The sequence below is a fragment of the Heterocephalus glaber genome, unplaced genomic scaffold, assembly GCF_053883595.1.
Source record: "Heterocephalus glaber isolate CG9 unplaced genomic scaffold, H.glaber_assembly_v1.0 deba00001481, whole genome shotgun sequence".
Classification (NCBI taxonomy): Eukaryota; Metazoa; Chordata; class Mammalia; order Rodentia; family Bathyergidae; genus Heterocephalus; species Heterocephalus glaber.
This window is the reverse complement of record NW_028258317.1, coordinates 920,083-942,763: the sequence shown is the minus strand read 5'-3', so window position 1 is coordinate 942,763 and position 22,681 is coordinate 920,083. Positions and strand designations below refer to the sequence as shown.

Here is a 22,681-nt window from a genome sequence, read left to right as displayed (position 1 = left end):
GCAATCTACTACACGTCTTTTGGTCATAAAACTAATACTTTTTCCTTCTAGTCTACATATGTAGTATATTAGGAAATCTTTGACCTAGTTCCATTTTTTAAATTTCTCCCTACTCTAAAAGGTTTCTTCTGGGTCCATTCAAGAGAGTGTGAAAGATCGAGTGATTGATTCAAGATTGCAGCTGTTTATCACCAAGCCAGGACTCTATACCTGCATAGCTACCAATGAGCATGGACAGAAATATAGCACTGCAAAGGCAGCAGCCACCATCAGCATAGCAGGTATGATGGGCCTGCATGCTTGCATTGCTCTGAGAGGGGAGAATTGTTCTATTCCACAACATCTGGCATTAGGGAAAAATCTTTCGTTTTTTATTCTCGTCTACTTTGGACTATTTCCTCTTCCATGGAGACACCTCAGAGATGAATTAGATAAGGATGCTGGCAGATTTGTTGTATCAAAGTTCACTCCTCCCTTTTCCCTCACTTTTCTTTTCTCCCTCCATTTCTTTCCTCCTTCCTTCTTTTTCTTCCTTTTATTTTCTTTTCCTTTCCTCTCTCCTCCTCTTTTCTTTTTTCCTCACACTGAGTTAGCTAAACTTTCCAAGGCTTTCAAATAATAAGTCAGCAAATACCTAACATGATTGAGCCAATTTCTGCATGGCTGTTTCTTGACGAAATTTTTACCTGTGAGCATGATTTTTGTGGGTTTTGTTTTATGCAAATGACAACAGGACTTACAGGTATTTTCAAGAAAAAAAGGCTGACAAATGAATTTCTAGGATATTTATGTTACATTATAAAGGTTTATTTTTAAATTTTAAATGTCCCACAGGCCTCTGAGAACATTTATGGAATTCCTAGAGATGGAAATGATCCCTGTATCAGGAAATACCAGGCTCGTTATATTCATAGCAGGCCAGCAATCCAAGAATCATCAAAGAAGTGCTTGGCCTGATGTGTAAGAAAAGTACTGGTAGAACCTGTGCCCAGGGCCAGCTCCCCAGAGCCTGTTTCTTATTACAATGCCCCTTCTTTGATCTTCCCTGATGGAGAACTTCCCAATTCTGTTAGTGATTTTTGATATGAAATGAATAGAGAAATATACATGGATCCCTGGACAAGGTTGGCCTGTGGGGCATGCCCAGGAAAGAAAGAGCAGACTCCAAAGCTAAGATTCCCTCTACCATCTCCTCCAGGGATGTATCTGGTTTGCAGTGTCTTCAGACACCATATCAGTCATGGGAAATCATTTCTTCCAGAGAATGACAAGACTCCTAAAAGTAAACTAAACAAACAATGATAGAATAATTGCTATTTATACAGAACTTTGCTGTTTATAAAGTACTTTCACATGCATGCTTATCCACTGTACTGGATGTGGGTCATTGTATTGGGTAGAATAAGGAATGCAAAATGGGTTAATTAATAAATGGGTCCTTCTTTTCAGGGACTCTCACTATAGAAGAGAGGTTTGCCACATACATCATGGCACAGACTATGTTGTGTTGCAGAAATATAGACAGAGTACAACAGCACAGAAGAGAGGGGAGTTTAAGAGAATCATTGAGAGAGGTACCATTTGAACAGAATGTGGTTATAAAATACATAGGTTGAAGTGTGTCCAGAAGGCAGCAAGTCTGTTGGCTAGAGCACAGTGGAGACTGAAATGGGGTACAAAGTGGGGGGTTAGGTTTGAAATGTGGGCTCTGGCCAGCTTAAAAAGAGCTGGGTAGGTTGAATGTATTTTTCTTCCATCAATGAGAATAATGTAATTATTAGAGGAAACAAGTCAGATATATCCTTTAGCAAATTAAAAGGTGACAGAAGGCATGGCAAGAAGTTAGGAGACTCTGCCAGGATGATGCTCTGCACAGCAGCAGTGATTTGTACAGAGAGAAGAGGAGATATACATGGGACCTATAAGAATAGAAATAAGACTTGTAAGTTCTTTTTTTTTTCTTTTCTTTTTTTTCTTTTGGTACCGGGGATCGAACTCAGATCCTTGTACTTGTGAGGCAGGCAACGGAACCACTGGGCTAAATCCCCGGCCCATAAATACATTTTTTTTTTTGGTACTGGGGATTGAACTCCAGTCTTTGCACTTGTGTAGCAGGCAGTGAAACCACTGAGCTAAATCCCCGGCCCTAGGATTTGTAAGTTCTTGAATGTCACAGTGGGGTAGAAAAAAATGTGTTTGAGATTTTGAGCTAGGTGTGTATAACAAACACTAATGTACAAATGAAACAAAATATAAGAATGTGAAAAAACCCAAGAGGTAATAAAATACTCAAAATTTCTGATGTCTTTCAATTACCTGGAATTAATCTAGTCTCAACATCTTTGCTTTGTTGTATCGAAAACTATTAAATTAGTCTGTGTAAATTTCTAAATATATCTTATACACATATATTCATATATGGGAAGGAGAAGGAGCACATTTACATGTGAGTACTCAAGTAGTAGCACATAAACTTATCTGATTTAGTTTAACCTTCACCTCCACTGAACAGAGGAAAAAAATCAATAAAAATCTCATTTCCAGTAATTTTTCCTTTTTTCATAGATAACCCCATGCCAGAGCTCTTGTTCCCCTCCTCCTTCCATCTCTCCCCCTAGATGGCAGGGAGAATAGCACTTGTATTGATGCAATAGTGTCCGCTGAATTCCCCTGGTCCTAGTGAAGTCTGCAGCTGGGGAGCTTATGATTTCATCTCTTGGCTTAGTGGGACCCAAATGGGCCTCTTTGACTGACTCAGACCCTTCAGGTCTCTTCTGGAGCAGCATAGTCCTCTGCATCTCAGCCAAATCTGTCAACAAGCCTCTGTCTAGAGTCCACTCTACAACTTTAGCTGCAAGGTCACCCTGTCTGTTCCTACTTTGGCTCTAGTGCAGGCCTGCTGAATTAAGATTCAGCTCTCTACTTATTCCTCTTGGGGCCTAAAGAACCTTCTACATTCCTTTCAAAGTACAGGAAATCAAAGAAAAAGAGCAAACTTGTTCATTGAATTCTGCTGTCTACCCAACCATGTCATGCTATCATGTTTACACTAATGTAACCATGGGATGTCAGGGCACAGGATCCCTAGTGGTGTTTTCCTTTTAGTATTTCAAATAAGCAATTTTAAAATTTCTTCTTCTTTGTTTTTTCCTTAATTAATGAATATGTCTATTCTAAGACTTCAGTCCTGAAAAAGAATTCTGTAAATCATACATCCAAATTTGTCATCCCTCTACCTCCCTCCTTTCCACAACATACCAAAGTGCAAGGATTGATCAGGGATTCTCCTTTAGTGTGGTAACCTTTAGAACATATTCATCATAAGTACAAAGATAGTTGAGGAGGTAGTGCTATGACCAAGAAGGAAGAGAACCTCATAAAATGGTTATGGCTACTCCTCACAAAGGTATATTTATCCTGTGGGTATGAACTTTAAGACTAAGAGCATGATTGCCATGATAGTACATACAGCAACCTCATCTCTGCACCCTGTCCTAGTCCAAATGAGAAACTGTCCAACTCCATTAAATGCAATACACCAAAAGGGAACTCTGTAATCCTGAAAACACAATGGAATCTTTGGGTGGTGGAAAGAGCTGTAAAGTATGAGATTGGCAGCATAAGAAGACAATGTCCTGGGGTGAAGGATGAGACCAATCAGTAACATCAGCATGGGAAAAATAACAGTAGAAATCACATGGGGGAAGGAATAGTGGCAGTAGTGCATAGGTTGACATGAGCAGCAGAGGATTTATAAACTGCTAAGCAGCAGAGCTGAATGCAGATGAAGAGCGGTCACCTCAGTGGGGACAATGGCCATGTAGACTGGAACCAGTAATGATTTGACTAGTCAATAGGCCTGCCAACAGTATAGTATGGAGGTCAATTTTAGAGTGAGGGGAAAACTGGGACCTAAAAGTGAGACTAGAAACCACCCTGGACAGGGGTATATTTATACTAGTTGCTAAAGGGTCATCAAAGAACTTGAGTAAAGCATGCAGCATGAATTCTAAAATTAAGACCTGGAATCCTGCCCTCTTTTGAACTGCATAAACAACACCTCAATCTGTCCACATGTAGAATCATAGTATTGCAGTGTTGGGGATCAAGTAAGGAAGTAGGAGTTTAGATGAAACCTGGAAAAGAAAACTTAGAAGATCTACAAGAATATATGATAAATCAGAAACATGTTTATGAATTGGAAAGTTGCTACATATTTAGTGTTATTCCCTGCCTTCTTTCATAAGAATCTCCAAAACTTCTTTGTTCAGTCCCTCATTTGTCTTTCTGATTGGGTGTCACTGACTCTTAAGGGATCTCACACCCTGCCTTTCCCAAAATTCCCCCAAGCAGATCTGAGGGTATCTTATGTGCAATCAAATAAGACCTCTGAACTACATGAGACATCTGCCATTCTCTCCTCCTCTCTTTGACCTATTCTTGTCAGATCTCTTTAATGTCTCAGGAAAGCACCCCCGAGGATACTACCTCCCGACTCTGGGGTATTTCTAAGACCAACATTTCAGAGAAGTGAGGCCAGTCTTACTAAAAAGGAAACAAGCATTTTAAACAATCATGGTCTTATTCTCCATGATCTCCCAGAGCTTTGGTATGGCATATGCTTTCCCCATTTCTGCTTTTAACTCTCTCTCCTGTGACCTCCAGTGGGACTAGCCCAGAGGTCCAGGGCTTCAATCAGACATGATGCCTCCTCTCACCGTTCTGGCAATGCTTCCTGCCCCAGACTCTGCCATCTCTCATTCCAGCCAGATCCATGTTTCCCTTGTGTTCTGTAATCAACAACCTCCTCTGCCACAGCCTGTGTTTCACTTGGAAGATTTTACCCTATCTGTGTATTTACTCAACCCAGCAGGAAAACTGGATATTAGAAAGAGCTAGTCTAGTGCTTAGGATTATGTCTAATGATATTTATTAGGGTTTAAAGGACAACAGAAAATCAAGATTAGCCCAAACCACTTTCATGTGTCTGTCAAATCCCTAGGTATTGTTTGAGAAATGTGATATACTTCTTTCTGAGTCATTTACATTTGTTGTTGGTCATCAAAAGGAGTCAGAAAAACTCTTGGAAACTCTCCCTACAAATGAAGAAGTTGAATTTCCCTTCCAGTCACAACCCCAGGGGCTCAAGTTGCCATTTCAACTCATCAGGAGGCTGGTTTTTTGGCCATTTGGCTTCTCTTTGTGTTGAGAACCCTCAGCCGATAGATAGACCAGCAGGACAGCCCGTGATCCCTGTAATAAGCATTGTCCTAGAGAAGCCAGGAACCACTGAAATAGACTCAGGGATTCAGGACAGTGACATCGATGTTAGTTTCCTATTTTCAATGGGATTAATAAAGTTCTCTATCAGGTACAAGTATGAATCTGTGGTCACATCCTTCCTCTAAGAGTAGCCCTTCCCCATTTATCAAAGTCTCCACTGCCTGTAATATTCCTTCTTTAACTAACCACAGGATCTGGGACTTCTGGTCTCAATTTGAAACTCAAATGAATATATGTGGCATCACCAAAAATGGGCAGTAGCGAAAAACCTAGTATGGTAGCACTGAAGTCTCCCAATGTGAATGACAGCATCCCCTGATTTTCTTAATGACCTTAATATTCATTATTGGTCAACAAAATGAGGCACGTAGTTTTCTTTGCCACATTTCAAAAAAAAAAGGTTTTTTCGCATTATTACAGAAAAAAACAGAACTTTGAATTCTATAGTATAATCGATAGAGATGATTGAATGGGCTGCCATGTCACATGCTCTTTCTCATGGCTGATAGTCACACTGCCATTTCCCTCCAGTGTTGGAGATCATTTTCAAGTGTGTGGTGATCTAGAAGGGACACACACAATCCCTTAACCACTGAGTGCTTACTCTACTTTTCTACTTCTCTACCCACCATGGGTAGAGAATGTTCTTATTAATAAAACAGACACCATGCCCTGGCATTTCATGGTGGATTTATCTGGTTTAAATTGATTAAAAATGTTTTGTTTTTTATTTTAATAAAACGGGAAGGAATAAATGAGTAACAGCCATTAAGTAGCCTCACTTAATTGCTACCAGATGTTCTGCAGTTAGGGACAAAAGGTAAGCATTTTTTTTATAACCAGACAGCTTTCTTCTAATAGAATAGATGTATGTTTCAGAAGAGGGCCAAAGCTTTACTGAATTTACCAGATAATTTAAAAGATACTACATATATTGATGACTGTCAAAATTTTTGGAATTTTTAAAAAACCTAGTTTTGAGGAAAAATCATTTGTTTATAACTTCAAGGTTCTTTGATTCCTTCCCCATCCCCTCATGGAAAAGGGGGAAAAAAGGAGAAAGAAAAGAAAAAGTAAGAAACACATGCAAGCCCAATGAATGACGGCACCTCCTGATTCTCTCAATAGTCTAGAAACTCCCTGTCACCCTTAGATTAACTTAATTTCTCTATGCTCATTTGTCAGCAGCTAACTTCTTCCCAGGGGCTATGTCTAGATTCTCTCCAGCATTTGTTCATCTACATGATGTTGAATCCTCCTTTTGCATTTTACAATGAGGGCTTTTTCATTTATATAACCTTACCTTCCTTGTGTTTCAAGGAGTCTCTCTGCTCAGCTGTTGTTAGAATCTGCCTTTACTCCTCCAAATCACATGCCATTCTTTCCCAAAAGCATTTCCTGAGGTTCCCTTCTATCTGCTGTATTGGTACAGGGGCAGAATTGTCATGAGATTTGGAGCAGGTAGGTGCCAGTTTACCCAGAGCTCCACAGTGATGTAGACCTCTGTCCATTCTCTTTCACATCCTTTGAAAATTTTCATTGGTTGTTAAAGATTCTTTGCAGGTCTCTCCCCCAATTCAGTAAAATTTGAATGCTAACTCTGATTTAAAATTTGTGGACAGCACTAGTAACATCTATAAGATGATCAAAATGAGAGTCCTATAGACCAACCTGCCTATTTCAACAAAAGAGGGAACCTGATAGGTGTTTTTTTTTCCACCATGAGAACAGGTGTTAAATCTGTGATACTGATTTAGCTATTTGCTGATTCTTCTGGTGGTTACAGTCCTGAAACTTTTGTGTATATTTTGACATTTCCTTTATCCTCACATACTAGCCTGTTGGTTCTTATTTCTGAGTGCAGTACAGGATGTATCACAAAGCAATCCGGCTTTTCTCAGGGCTAAAAGTATGTGGGCTTCTGTCCCAAGCTAAGCAACTCATATGGGGAAGAGCTAAATTTTGTAGCTCACTACTGGCTAAAACTGTGATCTCTATTAAAAGCGTTTTTTAAAAGTTCATCATGAATTGCAGGACAGCTTTGAATGACTCATAAATTCAGCAGAAACCAAAGAAGTAGTAAAGATCCAAGATTACATATGTAACTAGCATATCGAACAATGTAAACTTGACAAATACACAGAGAAAATGGTGTTATCTTTCTCCAACTATCGAGGGACTGAGGGATTATGCTTTCTAGAATCTTCTCTTCCCTCAGGGATTAAATCCATCACAAGCTTTTTTGTAGATTCCATAATTCTCAGGTAATGTTTAGAGATCAAAAACCCCAATCCAACCTCATTGAAAACTCTACTCTCTTAGCCAATTTAAATGTCATCTGCTTCACTCTGTTCACTGCCAGCCGCCAGCCGATCTCACCCAGGAACTTGGAGAGTAAATGAGACCTGAGCTCCTGCTGTTTCGCACCCTCCCCTCCCTCTGCTTCTCAAGTTTCTCTGCCATTCCCAGAAGAGGATTTACAGGGAAGGGGGTAAATGTCTTTTCCTGAATCGGACATATTTTAATCCTTTCTCTATTGGCTGCTCTTGCTTCTCTGAATGATAATGATAGTGCTAACAATTATAAAGTACATTACTTTCTTCCATATCACACAACACTCTGATTCAGGATTTTAAGGCTTTCATGAGTTATCAATGCTTCTGTATTGCAAGTATCTGACAAAAGACATGGAACATATGAGTTTTTCTGAGAATCCTTCCATAGAGGCTTCCATATCACACAATACTCTGATGTAGGAAATTCCACATAATCCCCAGCCCTTGATCTCAATCTTTGTTCAGGGTGCCTACATATAAATTCATTTCATCCCACAACTTGATGATATGGATGCTTACATTATCTCCATTTTATAGACCAGGAAACTGAAGGTCAGGGAGATGTCCAACTCAAACAGCTAATAAATAGAGGAGCCTGTATTAAAACCCAGCAGGCACAGGGACTAGGATTTTAATGCTTTTGCAGGTTATCAATGCCTCTGTGCTGCAAGTATCTGATGACTGACATGGGACATTTAAGTTCCTTGGAGAATCTTTTCATGTAAGTTTCCATATCACACAATACCCTGATCCAGGATTTTAATGCTTTTATGGGCTATCAATGCCTCTGTGCTGCAAGTATCCAACAACTGACATGGAACATATGAGTCCTTCTGAGAATCTTTCCACACAGGATCCCATATTACACAATATCCTGATGTGGGAGATTCCACGTAATCCCCAACTCTCAACGTCAATCTTTAATGGGGCAGCCGACAGTTTCTACCTACTGGGGTTCTTTTGTCTGGTGGCCAGTGGGCTTGGCAACCCAGCAACCCTCTTATAGTACACGCTGGATTAACAGTAAACTCACAAATCTCTGCTGTCTAAATTATGGGGGTGGGCCCTATTGCTGGACCCTCTTTCTCTGCCCTTGGACCTGAATGATTATGGTTCTTTTTAGAAAGTAATGCTATTTAAAAAAAAAAAAAAACTCTTAAACCCTTTCGTTGGCTTTGGGTGCTAGTCTCTAATTTTTAGACAGTTGAAAAGAACTCCATTAGATATTTTATAATTATATGCACAGAAATTATTCAAGGATGAGATGACCTAGAGAAATGATTTCTTTCTGCCTATTTTAACTGGAATGCTTTCCACCTTCATTTGAAGGCTGAGAACCACAGCTATTTGCCTGGGTATAGGGCCTAATAGATGAAACAAAGGATGGTGTAACCATGCCCTTCTGGACATTCCAAGGAAAAATGTCCAGTTGTGTGTAAGTGTATGTGTTCATGCGTGTGTTCACATATTTCCTATAAGCATTTACCTTAGATATTGGAAGTATGCCAACAACAAGTAAAAAAAAAAATTCAAATTCAAATTATTATAAAGGGACCCATACTGTGAATGGCTGGAATAAAAATATCAGTTTTTTCTTTCATAGCAGTGGTGACTGAACTCAGGGCCTTTGCCCTGAGTTTCATCCCCAGAGCCCTTTAAAACAATTTTTAAATTTTGAGACAGGGTCTTGCTAAGTAACCCAGGCTGGGCTCAGTCTTGTGATCCTCCTACCTCAGCCTCCCAGAGTGCTGAGATTAAAGGCATATGCCACCACACCCAGGTAAATACCAGTATTTTTATGGGATGAATACTGTATCATTATAATTGATTAATTTACCCGAAATCAGTTTACCTAATTTGTTACCTTAGCTACTGTATCTAATATTTAAAATTCAGAGTTAAAATTAAACATTTTTCAGATGATATGTCTGAGTAGTTCTGATTGATTTTCATATTGCTATTATTTTATCACAAATTATGAAGTTAAGATTATTATAGACCATTGTCTTTTCTATTTTATTTAATTTTGCAGGACTCTTTACTCAACTTGCCAAAAATGTCTATTTCTTTACAGTTTTATAAGAAAACAACTTTTAAGTCATTTATCCATAAAAAGTCATAGACTCCAAGCTTACAAAAGCCTATAGTCACCAGTCCCTGAAAATATAAAAGGCAAGATCAGAAAGACAAACTCATTGTATTTGAATACCTCTGCCTTCTCTGAGAAATTCATTTTAAATCCTTAAAAATGCCAAAAGAGTAACACCAAAATGAATCCAAAACCTTCAAAAGGAGTTAGATCTCATCAGTCAGAGAACTTCTAATACAGCAAATTGGCTTTAGATAAAGCCTCTGAGTATGGTCTACTTTTTACTTTTATAGTGGGAGTTTGGGGCACAATATCATAAAGGAGTTGGTAAAGAAGATGAAATCTTAAGTTTCTTGGGCCAGGGATTTAGCTCAATGACACCGTGCCTACTTGGAAAGCATAAGGTTCTGAGTTTGATCCCTGGTACAAAAAAAAAAAGTTAAATTTCCTTTACTAAAAGAAGATGGAATAATTCAGAAATGTTGATGGACACAAACCCTTCCAAAGGCTCTCATGCTGTGGGAGAGTCTGAGTCAGCCTCTCCTGCTAAGAGTCACATAACTCACCAGAGGAAAGGCATAGTGTGCTTGAAACCTTGAGCCCTTAGCTCTGTAGGTATGGCTGCTATGTACTTCACAGGGCCCTCTGCAAAATGAATATGTTAAAAAAAAATAGTATTTCAGTACAGTGACAGTAAGCACTGGACCCTTTGAGCACAGGACACTGGGTGACTGACTGCCCTGGTCATATGCCCATGAAGCCAGCCTGGTGTATCAGGATAACAGTTTTCTACCCTTTCCTCCACCTATTCCCATCTTGTGTCTTGTCTCTTAACCACCATATCCTGGTGTCTTAAAGCAAAGTCCCCTGGTGGCTAATGGAGGGAAATTCTGAACCCAGACTCTGCCTTGGCTACTGCTGCCCAAGGCTGCCAATGTTTGAAAATAATATAGTTCTTGGGGAAAATATTTTCTTAATCTCCTTCTCCAAATCTGCCTGTGAATGTAGTATCTAGCATCCCCCCAGAAACAGAGAACTTTATAGAAAATTAGAGATGGGTAGTATCAAACTCTTCCAAATCATAAAATGAAAATATACTAACTTCCTTTTTTCCTCCCCTTTTAAATTTGATTTCCTACTGGAACTTCCTTTCCTGTTAATAGAATGGAGGTAAGAAACTTTTTATATCAATGTTTTCTTGTGTGTGCATGCATGCGTGTGTGTGTGTGTGTGTGTGTTTTATTTCACTGGCCATTAACTGGTATTTGCTGAGCACGGTAACATTTTTTTAAAATTTTTAATTTCTAAGCCTTTAAATCCTCTTAAAAGATTATGATGATGATAGCTAACAATTATTGAATATTTACTATGTATCAGGCATTGTGCTAAGAGATTTGCCTATATTATTTAAATGTACCCCCAAGATATTTCTATGAAATAGGGTCCATGGTTATCTCTTTTCAGAAAAGAAGCTAAGGGCATTTCTTTGGATTCATGTGTTACTAGTAAATGATGTAGCTGGCAATGGATCCCAGGATTGATTCTAAAACTTTTCTTTAGCTTTTTCTAAGAGATAGGAAAGAATAATATAACACTTTGCAACTTACAATGTTTTATGCACTATGTATAAAAATTTACTTTTATTAAAAACTATATGAAGTATGGTAACTTTTTCCATCTAATTTTATAAATGAATAAAACTGAAATACAGAATGATTTATGATAGTAATCACAGTAGTAACAACAATTAATTGTGATTAATAATAGTAATAATAACAGTTGCAGCTAAGTTTTGTGGCACATTTATGATCATTACTTTTTTTCATTTTGACATTTCAGTGGTTTCATGGGAGAACTATTTATTACTCTCTCCATTTTTTCATATAAGGAAGCAGATGCACCAGGAGTTGCTCAGATCACAGGGGTAGCAAACTGCAAAGCCTCCATCTGAGTTCAGGTAGATAGACTCAGAAACTCAAATTTGTAATCACTTGTCTTACCCAGGTAGCATAGTATCTGAGCAGCAGCTAGAACCCACTGATTTATTCGAATTGCATGGAACAAAATAATTTATTGCATAACATAATGTGATTTTTTTCTAAATCTTGTTGCAATTCACATGTTTCGTTCCTTTGTTTACTCAATGAATAGTAATTTATTATGTGATTATGATAGTTCTAATAATCTGAGCGCTGACTTAACAATGCCACAGTGAAGCCACATGTATGCTAAGGGGATATATAGTACAAGCATGGTAAAAGTTAAATTAAAATGTAGGGCATTTCAATGAAGAAATGCCAACTTTCATTCACATGCCCTCTAGCATACCTCCCTCTCTATCCATTTTAAATCTGTACTATACTGGAAATGGAGAAACAAAACCAAATATACATCTTTCCTCCTCTGAGGAATTTATTATTTTACTAGGGGACTCACATATACAAAGATGAATTACAGGACAACATATTAATGGAAACATGTCCAAACTCTAAGGACTTAAAGGATAGACACAGGTCAAGCACATGCAAGTAAACTCAAACAGAACAGTTTAAAGTTAGCTAGTAATGACTAGCTAAATAAATCCCAATTAAAGAACAATGCTGTACTATTATTCACTTGTGATAACACAAGTACTTTCAAACTGTGCTGATAGAGAGAAAATTGCTATAAATTTTGCAATTTTGAAGTTGGGAATTTTTATTATGAATCCTAAGAGATAATGAATGTTAGCTCAAATTAGCTCTTTCACATTGTATGCATATTTAAAATATCATGTAATATATTATTAACATACATAATTTCTGTTAATTATAAAGATAAAATAAAAACTAACTGAAGAAATACTATATATAAAAGAAATTATATATATATATGTATAAAACCAGTGACAATCATGACATATATTAAGTGAAAATAAACTAGTTTTAAGAATCTGTGATAGTGATTTGTCATAACTGATCATATTCCAGTGTTTTAACATGGTATCAAAAATTATTAGCTCTTTTTTACTCTGAAAATTTTGCTAAGAATTTTTATAAGCTAATTGTCTTACAAGCTCCATTTGCTGACCCCTGTCTTAGGGAATGGACCACATACAAAGTCACTAGGCATAAAAGAATAAGAACATTTCCAGTTTTCTTAGGAGATGGGAAATGGGGCTCCCTTTTCCTGGGAGAGTTCAAGGAGCATACAGGGCAGTTGGCATGGAAGGGAAGCTCAGCCCAAAAAGGAGCGCAGCTACTAAGTGGGCCTCCACTAGAGATGGAGGGATCAAAGTGTGGAGTTCCATTAGAGTAGTGCAGTTACCATAATCCAGACAGGACAAGGCTGACCACCTAGATATGCCTTTGGACACAGTGGTATGTGTTCAAAGGGAGGCCTCTTTTATAGCTACTGGAAGGTAGCATTTTACAATGTGGCTCATGCATGTTAAAGTAGAGAGAAATCAATATGTGGGAATATTTTGTGAGCTTTTTGAGCTATTTCTGGTCATAGCTATCCAGTTTCTTAAACCAAAGCATCTTTGCTTTTTGTAACTTTTTTAGAGTGGTGACCAAGGATTTGGTTCCCTAAGCTTTTGGGTCATGAGCTTTTTCTATTTTTTTTTTTTCTCACATTTACCCAAAATAAGTTTTCATGGCAGTTTTATTTGTTCTTATTCAAGACCTTTATTTTTAAAATCTCCAGTGAATGAATTGATATAGTAAAAACCATGCTCACTAACTGGAAAAAGGCTAGTCAGAGTTAAAGTAAAATTCTGTTTAATAAAACATTATTTTAAAGTATAGCTGTGTTTCTCAGAAGTTTCTTGTTATATCTGAACGCATTGTATCTTATTTTAACAAATTTGTTTTGAAGACTAGCCCATGCTGATTGGTAAAGTATCATTTTTTCAAATTCAAGTAGAATCTTTTAACAATTTAACATTTCCTCACAAATTCCAATGTATTTAATCTTCTTTTTTATATAAAGATAATGAGATGCTAAATTCCATCAGTTTTACAAATCTAAATAAGAACACAATTTAAGAGTTTTCTATCATTGTTAGTGATATAGATCTGATGAAGGGCATAAGAACCTATTGAGACCATCACAGTGCCTACACATAATAATTGTTCAATAAACACTTGTCAGGTGATTTTATGAGCTATGACTGTAATTTCTAACATTGTGTGAAGTCAACAAGTTGTTGTATGACATTAACAGTAGCAATTTCTATCACCTAATTGTCATTTCCAGTTATTATAAGAAATAAATATTACAAGTTTTCCCCATATATCATTAACACACAATAATCTGAGCTCACGACAATACTTACATCACTCTACAGAGCAGAGCAGAGCATTTGGGGCACTGGTGACCTGGCAACTTCCTCCACACATATGAGAGGAAAACAGTAAAGCTGAAGCTTAGCTCCTCTTTTTTTTCTTTTAAAAATTAAGAAAATCTCTTGTTAATTGCAACCTATCATATTAAGCTATATGAAGCTCTTTAATGCCATATCCTGTGCTTTCTCCTCCCTATGTGGCTTTTTCTTGAATGGAATTCTGGAAAAATGTGTGAGTGAAAAAAATCCAAGTTCAGAAGGTGTTGCAAAAATGTGAATATTCTACAAAATTTGGATACTTAACTATCATAACAAACAAACCATGTTTTTCAAAGCTGCAAGCGTCTTGGATCAGAGCCATTACTATCATGTTCCATCATTTGTTAACCATCACAGTGAATATGTTTTCCACATCCATATCTTTGTTTATATCAGCTTATTTGCAAGATGCCTGTAAGCTGACTTAACTAAGAGCAGTAGAATTCTGTTTATAATGTAAATACAAAAATATCCAAATTCATTCAGTCCTTGATAGTTTCCATTGCTTTCCACACCCATTATCACATTTGGTTTTCATAATAGTCCTCTAGAGTAGCCACAGACAATATAATTACAGCTGGAAAGAAACAAACACTATTCAGATGAAGCATTTCAACTAATTTGCTGATATGATTTTTCTCCTATTTCTGTGATACAGAAGTGAACACCAATAAATAAATAAATAAATAAATAAATAAATAAATAAATAAATATTGTAAAAGGCAGATGAATGCCAAGAAATAGCATGTGACTGGGAACATTGTCCATTGCTTCTTTCAGTAAACCACACAAAGATAACAAAGGCTACTGCGCCCAGTACAGAGGGGAGGTGTGTGATGCAGTCCTGGCAAAAGATGTTCTTGTTTTTTTCAACACCTCCTACACGGATCCTGAGGAGGCCCAGGAGCTACTGGTTCACACTGCCTGGAATGAACTGAAAGCCATGAGCCCATTCTGCCAGTCAGCTGCTGAGGCTTTGCTGTGCAACCACATCTTCCAAGAGTGCAGCCCTGGAGTAGTACCTACTCCTACCCCCATTTGCAGGTAAAACTTCAAAAATCAATAAATGGAAAATTTCCATTGTTCTGTCTGAAAACAGGAAAAGTTTTCCAAAGTGATAATAAAGGCAAAAGTTGGCTTTCATTAAAAAGAGAAATAATTAACAGGACAAAGTTATTACTGTGTAAATAACTATACTGCAAAGACTGAATTTCTAGAAAGTATCGTGGAAGGTAATGTTCTATAATTCTTGTTATTGTTCACATTATCATATTCATGAATATCCCTTCTTCTTATCAAATAAAAAGAGAAACTCTAAACTAACATGGACTTGATTAGTAAGCCAAGATAAAGAATACAATTCAAGATTTTTCAGCATTACTTGTCAATAAATAAAAACATGTTAAGCAGAATATTATTATAAATTAAGTACATTCTCTCTTAAGCTCTCAGTACTGACATGCTTCATGTGAGAGGGAAGAATGGGTTATAAATACATATTTCTTTAAAACTCATATTCTTTAAACATTGAAATTCATGAGTTCAATAGAAATAACTCTGCTTTCATTATCTTCATATATAAAGGAAAACTACAAGAAGCAACCTGGCTTTTGAGCCAAATACAACAAAGTTCTCACTGTTGGTTCTTCTTTCTAGACGTGCATGACCTTGGCTACACTTCAGTTTCCTCATCTGCACAATAGAGTTGAGAGGAAGAAAGGACAAATCCTACTCTTATATATATTAACAACTGGAGAGATGTCCTTCCTCCTAAGCTGTCTTTTTAGTGAAAACTACCAACACAACACATTTCTATCTCTATTTTGATAAAACCAAGACCTGTTTAAATTGAAACCATTTGGAGGCACTCTATAAAAAGACCATAGTAAGGTCATTAACATAGAGTGTTTTCTTCTGAATTTACGACAAAGTTTGAAGTTTTTCGACATTGTAAGAGTAATATAATTTGTTTTTTCACCCGAGAAGATTATATTGTGAAGAGTCATGACATCTAAAAGTTTCCAGGTATTCTGGCATTGAGGGAATTAGAAAGGAAAAGAGGAAAGGGGAAAACCTGAAGCTACTGCCAAAAAGAGAATGAGAAAAAGTGGGCAAGGTGAAGTAAAACTTTGTCTAATGGGAAGTAAGGAAATACTGATTGTTTCACATGGCTCTGTTGACAAGGCTACATTTTTAGTTTAGATTTCTGTTTCTTGGACTACTTTATAGCATTCTCGTATTTGTATATTTGTGGTACTAGTCAATAATGAAATCTTTTAGCTAGAAAATAGCACATACATAATACATAACAAGTGTAACTAGCAAAAGAATGTGACAGTAGATTCTGTCTGTCTTGTCCTTAGCACTACTAATGTAATTTGTGGTGACCACTAGAATAGTTATCATACTTAAACAGTGACACTTGAGTGAATCAGCTCAACACTATGGACAAATGCTTGAGAGGGATAATAATGAGATCAGAAATATATTTCTTTTGGGGGACAGATTAGAAAACCACATGACTCCACTGTATAGATAAATAGAATATACAAAAACACAAAGAAAGAAACAAAAATCTTAAGTATACTTGACCATCTTAGTTTTTTAAAAAAATTTTTATGTTTATAACCTTTATCCATTTTTTCACTAGCTTGCTCATTCATTTCTAATGAAATTATAAGGTTACTATCACTTAACTATTTGCTAATTATAGGTTTTACAGATTATTTTTCCCAAAAGAAAAATGAATTTGCTTTTGGCTGTTTTTTCATTTTTAAATTATAGGCATTTTGGGCCGGGGATTTAGCTCAGTGGTTCTGCCTCCTGCCTCACAAGCACAAGGACCAGAGTTCGATCCCCGGTACCAAAAAATAAAAAATAAAATAAAAAAATTAATTATAGGTATAGATAGATAGATAGATAGAGATCATGAATGCCCATGTAGCTGTCACTCAGATTTAAAAATTATCAATTAATGATCAGTCTCATTTCATTCCTACCCATTCAACCTTCTGCAATGCCATCCCCAGATTACATATTTTCAAGTGAATCACAAATATTATTAATATTATTTCATCAATAAACATTTTGGCATATATCTCTAGAAGAGGAAGAACTATTTATTAGGCTGTTTTTGAGATATCACTTATCAAATTTTTTGTAGTCAAATCAATGTCTTTGTTGTTAGTTTCTGCCTTTATCATTATGCTTTAAAAACATATGCCCTAACTGTGATATAAATTTTTTCTTATGATTTCACTTTGGGAAAAGTTGACTTCTTCTTTTTTTTTTTGGTTCTGAGGTATCGAACTCGGGACCTTGCACTTGCGAGGCAGGCGCTGGAACCACTCAGCTAAATTCCCGGCAAAAGTCGACTTCTTAACCTGCTCTGTAGAGTTAGCCAGTTATCATGCTACATATCAAAATTTTCATCCTCTCTTTTGATTTGAAATAATGCCTTTATCACAGCACTAACAAATCGTACTTCAAGTGTGCGCTTTACATGGCTACATGTAAAACTACATGTAAAACTAGACTTCTAAACAGCCAAGTCTCAGGGTCGGGGATTTAGCTCAGTGGTTTTGTCGCCTGCTGCGCAAGTGCAAGGTCCCGAGTACCAAAAACAACAACAAAAAAAAACCCAGCGGAGTCAGAGTCGGTGGAGGACTACATGCAATCAAGTTCTCCCATCATGGCCTTCATTCTTAGCATCTGTTTTCTGCAGAATTCTGCTCAGCTCACCACACTTCCCCAAGCATTGTCATTGCATCAAACTAAAATCTCATCCAAAAATGACCCCTATTTAAGAATATACTTCCAATTTGCCTTAAATGGCACAGATTCAGACATATCAGAAATTATGTTTTATTCATACTGATACCAGTAATAGTTAACTACTCGTAAAGATCAATGCATAAAATTATTAACAGATTAATTGTTGAGCTTCATTTTCCTTTGTCATTTCAAAAGTGTCACATTTATTAAATGGAAATGGTGGATAGAAATTTTGTCCATTAGCAAACATTTTTTAATCAATTGTATTTGTAGGATTGTATTTTGGGGACTGAGGAGTTTGAAAGATGAGACTTTCAATGCTAAAACTGAGCTAACCGGTCACTACTAAGGGATGTTTACTTAATATTTATTTAGATCCATGTTTCTGTGCTTTGAATTCTATTTCACTAATGGTTTGTTTATTTTTGCACTAGAACTGTTTGAATTTAGTTACAGTGTCTTTATAATTTATTTACATTTTTTTACCAGGAAGTTCACAGGTTTTCATTTTTTTAAGAATTGTTTGTTATGCAATTATTTTTTAAATGTGAAATTTGGAAATGTGTTCTCAAAAATCAACATGTAAATGGCATTTGAAATTTCATTGCAATGACACTAAGGTTTTGGAATTAACTTCAAAAGAATTGCTATATTTACATTATCGAGTATTCCCATTCAGGAGTATGGTATGTCATTCATTTTAATCAGATTTCATTTTAGCCTGTTATTAAAATTTAGTGATTTCCTTCATATGAATATTTCTTTTTCTAATTAATTTTATGGCTAGGTATGTTGTGTGGTTGTAGATAATGTGATGGTAGTACTACTTACAAAATAATTGGCATACTACACTAGAATGTTCACAAAATTGCAGTGATATAATTCCTTCCCTCATTAAATATCAGTATCAAAATAAAGTTACAGAAATGTTAGGCCACTAATGGGTTCTCCCTCACCAATAAAAGCAAAAGAGTCAGATACCAATTTTTAGCAGAAAGGAACATCTAAACAATATATCCATGTAATTCTTAGATTATTTCAATTTTATTTGACACTATATATACTAACATAATGTATAATAGTATTAGTATACTAATATATAGTATATGAAGAGACGAATATATATATATATGAGAAAAGTTGATTCTTATCAATCATAAATTACTAATCTTTATCAACAGGTGGGGTAATTTTTCCATGTTACTTCCTAACAAGTTATTGCTAATATTCTGTGAAACTGTTGTGTTTTATTTTACTTGTACATATCAACTATTTTATAGAATTCTACTAGATTTTTGGTAATAGTCTTTTAGTTCCTCTGTCAAAAATAATATGGTTTATGTATAATAATGGAGCTCTTTTTAATCAGAATCTCCTTTCTTAATTAATATTTATAAAACTTTTACCAGAGTTAAAGTTAAATTTTATTTTTGTATATTAGCCTAAAATACATTTATTCAGTAATCTTCCAATATTTATGTCTTAGATCACTTTGTATTCATATGCCACAATTGACCTTTTTAGGATTAAAAATAACTTACTTTTTTAAGGAAAAAAATTCTGTCATTAAGATTTCAAATTTATTAAAATAGCACAGTTATTTCCTAAATCTGTAAAGTTATTTCTAGTGTACTTTTGTTCCTCCAATCCTAATTGCTATTTAGATAAGTATTTTATTGGAAAATCATTTTTGTTTTAAATCCTTACAGTCAAACATTTGGTTTTCACTGGCACAAGAAAATATAATCTAAAACTGCTCACATTTTATGGAGGATTTTTCCTCTGACATTATAAATAAAAATCTATATTATGTATATATATATTTTTGGGGGGGGGGGGTACCGGGAATTGAACTTAGGACCTGGCACTTGCCAGACAGGCACGGTACCACTAAGCCACATCCCCAACCCAAAATTACATATTTTAAAGACATCTTTTATGGTATAAAATTCATATATGTTATGTACATATTAGTATCACCAGTAATTAAAATATCCAATACTTTCTGCTTTTAAGTTTTATTATTCAATAGTTCAATAGTAAGACACTAAACTTTTCACGCTATTTACCTAAGAAGGTCTTTTATGATTCTTTTTTGTATGTTTCTGACTTCTGCTATTTGTAGCAATAAAAACTGAACTAAAATTGAACTTATTGTCAATAACTTTCAAGTTTGAGCTTTTAAACTTGAGAATTCCTTTCTAAGTAGCATTGATCACATTTTTTAAAATACAGTGTTTCATCTCACAGCATAATATACTATTTCTGATAAAGCCTCACATTATTTGCAGTAAAAATTCCTTTCAAAAATGCTTTTGCTAGCACAATGTACTATGATGATATTTCAAAAATTCAGATTTTTAAGCACTCTCACATATTTGACTTTAACATGCCACGATTCATCAAGTCGTGTTCTCCTTCCACCGTTTAGAGAGTACTGCTTGGCAGTGAAGGAGTTCTTCTGTGCAAAAGAATGGGTGGAGATGGAAGAGAAGACCCACAGAGGACTCTTCAGACCTGCGATGCATCTGCTGTCTGTGCCGGACTGCAGCAAGCTTCCCAGCATGCACTGGGACCCCATGGCCTGTACCAGACTGCCATACTTAGGTAATGAAGACTTCCAGTGAGCCTGTGAAGTCAAGAGAAATTTACTATTTTGAATAAACGAAAGTGTGGAATTAAAGCTCCTAATATCTCAAGGCTTTCTAGGCATTTCTAATGTGTTGATTGGTTGATTTGTTGATTGACTGTTTGATTTTTGCCTTCCTTACAAACCTAATAGCAGAACCGTAATGCTACCCAAATTGACAGTTAACATAAAGGTCTATTTCATTTGTTCTAAAATAAAAACCACTCCACTGCTGTTTAAAATACTTAAAATATTTCACAGGGGAATCTTATGAGAGAGAGCTTCTGACATTTTCTGAAATGTGCAGAAAAATGGCTAAGAAATATCTCATATTTCATCAGAAGAGTGAAATAAAGGGAAAAAGTTTCCTCTCTTTAGCCAATGAAACAGATTTTTAAGCATGCAAAAATAAACCACATGTCTGAAAATGCTGATCTCACAAAACAAATCTGAATTGCTGCATGTTGCTTTAATGAACTTTGTTTGTAAGGAGCTAGGTTCTTATCCATAACAGCTGGTTTAGTTTCAAACACCCAGTTTTCATATTTGAATGCAAAGAATGTTTCCAAGTTGGATATTGAAAAGCTGAAAGAGAACTTGCATTTCTTAACACTCTCCCACAGAATATACATCCGGATGCTCACTTAAAACAAATTTTTATCCTCTCCCCCTCAGATTATAAAAAAGAAAACCTAACAAGTAAGTAATTTTGTTTGTCCCTTGAAACTTTATGTGTGTGTAATTGGATTCCTGCATGCGTATTTACACTCACACTTCGTGAAGTCCGGAACAGAATGTACAGCACCTTAGTGACGTCACGGTCCTCACCCAGGCAGAGCGTGCAGCAGGAGTATTCAGGTCTGTTGAGGTCTATCCGCTCTAATTAGACCCCAGAGAACACCACATTTAATGGCTGACACAAATAATGTCTTCCATCTCCATTCTGTTAGCCTGTTTTGTGCCTTAGTTGTTCAAAAACTAAGCCAAGTTTAAAATGTTACCTTTCAGCTTAGCATTTATTATTTTGTATTATCTAATTACTCATGGATGAAAACAAATATGTATTTCTTCATTAACTCGATTTGTGATTTTTATTTGTGGCAAGTCCTTTAGAAAGATAAGTATTTTATACTTTTTTGGCTCTGTATTTTTTTTCAAAAATTTATTGTTGGGTTCTGTACAAGAATTTCATGTTCATTGTAGAAAAACTTCTAAGAGGCACAACAAAAAGTTGAAAAGGAAAACAATCACCTATAATCCCACTTCTCCTAAAAATTTTGTGATTATTCTAAAATTATAAATACTACTAACTACAAGAAGAAAAAAATAAATATGCAATTGGAATATCACTTTTCTAACATTTTGTTTATAGAAATAGGTGAGTTTTATATTCTTTTTTATACCCAAACTGTGTGGTTTTTCACCCAATCTACACATTGAAATCACATGGAGAACCATAAAAACTATCGTTGCTGGGGTCACAACACGAATTCTAATGTATTTGGTCTGGAGTGCAACCTTGGGTTAGGGACTTTTTTTTTTTAATTGACATAAAAAATTATACACGATTATGGGGTACCATGTAATATTTTGATAGATGTATTATTCAAATCAGAGTAATCTCTCGCCACAAACATGTATCATTTCTTTATGGTGAAAAGAGTCAAAATTTTTTCTTTTAGATTTTTGGAAAATATAGTACTCTACTATATTATATACTATAATATTATTATTTGGCCTCATACTGTCCATAGATCAAAAAAAATTTTTTTCAGACAGCTAATTTCCAGGATAATATTTATAAGGTTAAATCAAAGGGTTTTTAAAGGATCATCACAAAGTCTCTAGGAAAGAATTCAAGAAGACTGCTTGGAAAAGGCTGTACTAGAAACTAACTTCTATAAAATGATGCTTTAACCTACCAGAAAGCAGAAATTCTCAGAGTGAAATTAAAAAAGTTTTTCAATTACCTTCCTTGGGTGTTATAGGGCTTAATTATTGTCACTTTCTGTAATGTGCATTCCAGGTCTGATTTTCTTGATCTTACCATCTTACTCAAAGAACTAGACTTAAAGTAATCAAAGAAAGAACGCTACTGTTCCTAATTGAATCATTTAGTTACTAAACAAGAACAGTTATACAAAGCCATCAAAATCTAGGATTCTAGAAGCCTATGCAATTCTTATTCCCAGATTGATGGAATT

The 22,681-nt window shown here is 35.7% G+C and overlaps 1 protein-coding gene across 5 annotated transcripts in view; it reads left to right on the top strand.

Annotated features, from left to right (window-relative positions):
* Positions 1-22,681, top strand: part of Musk (muscle associated receptor tyrosine kinase) — a 95,690-nt gene that overhangs the window by 58,097 nt on the left and 14,912 nt on the right. For 2 of the 5 annotated variants that reach the window (XM_004848132.3, XM_087183569.1), the window contains 4 exons: positions 122-281; positions 10,872-10,878; positions 14,855-15,118; positions 20,280-20,455. In XM_004848132.3, the coding sequence (XP_004848189.1) occupies positions 122-281; positions 10,872-10,878; positions 14,855-15,118; positions 20,280-20,455 (607 nt within the window). Of the gene's footprint in view, positions 1-121; positions 287-5,908; positions 5,925-10,847; positions 10,879-14,854; positions 15,119-20,279; positions 20,456-21,152; positions 21,177-22,681 lie in introns of those variants that run through there. The other 3 variants (XM_087183567.1, XM_087183568.1, XM_087183566.1) reach the window with 3 other exon arrangements.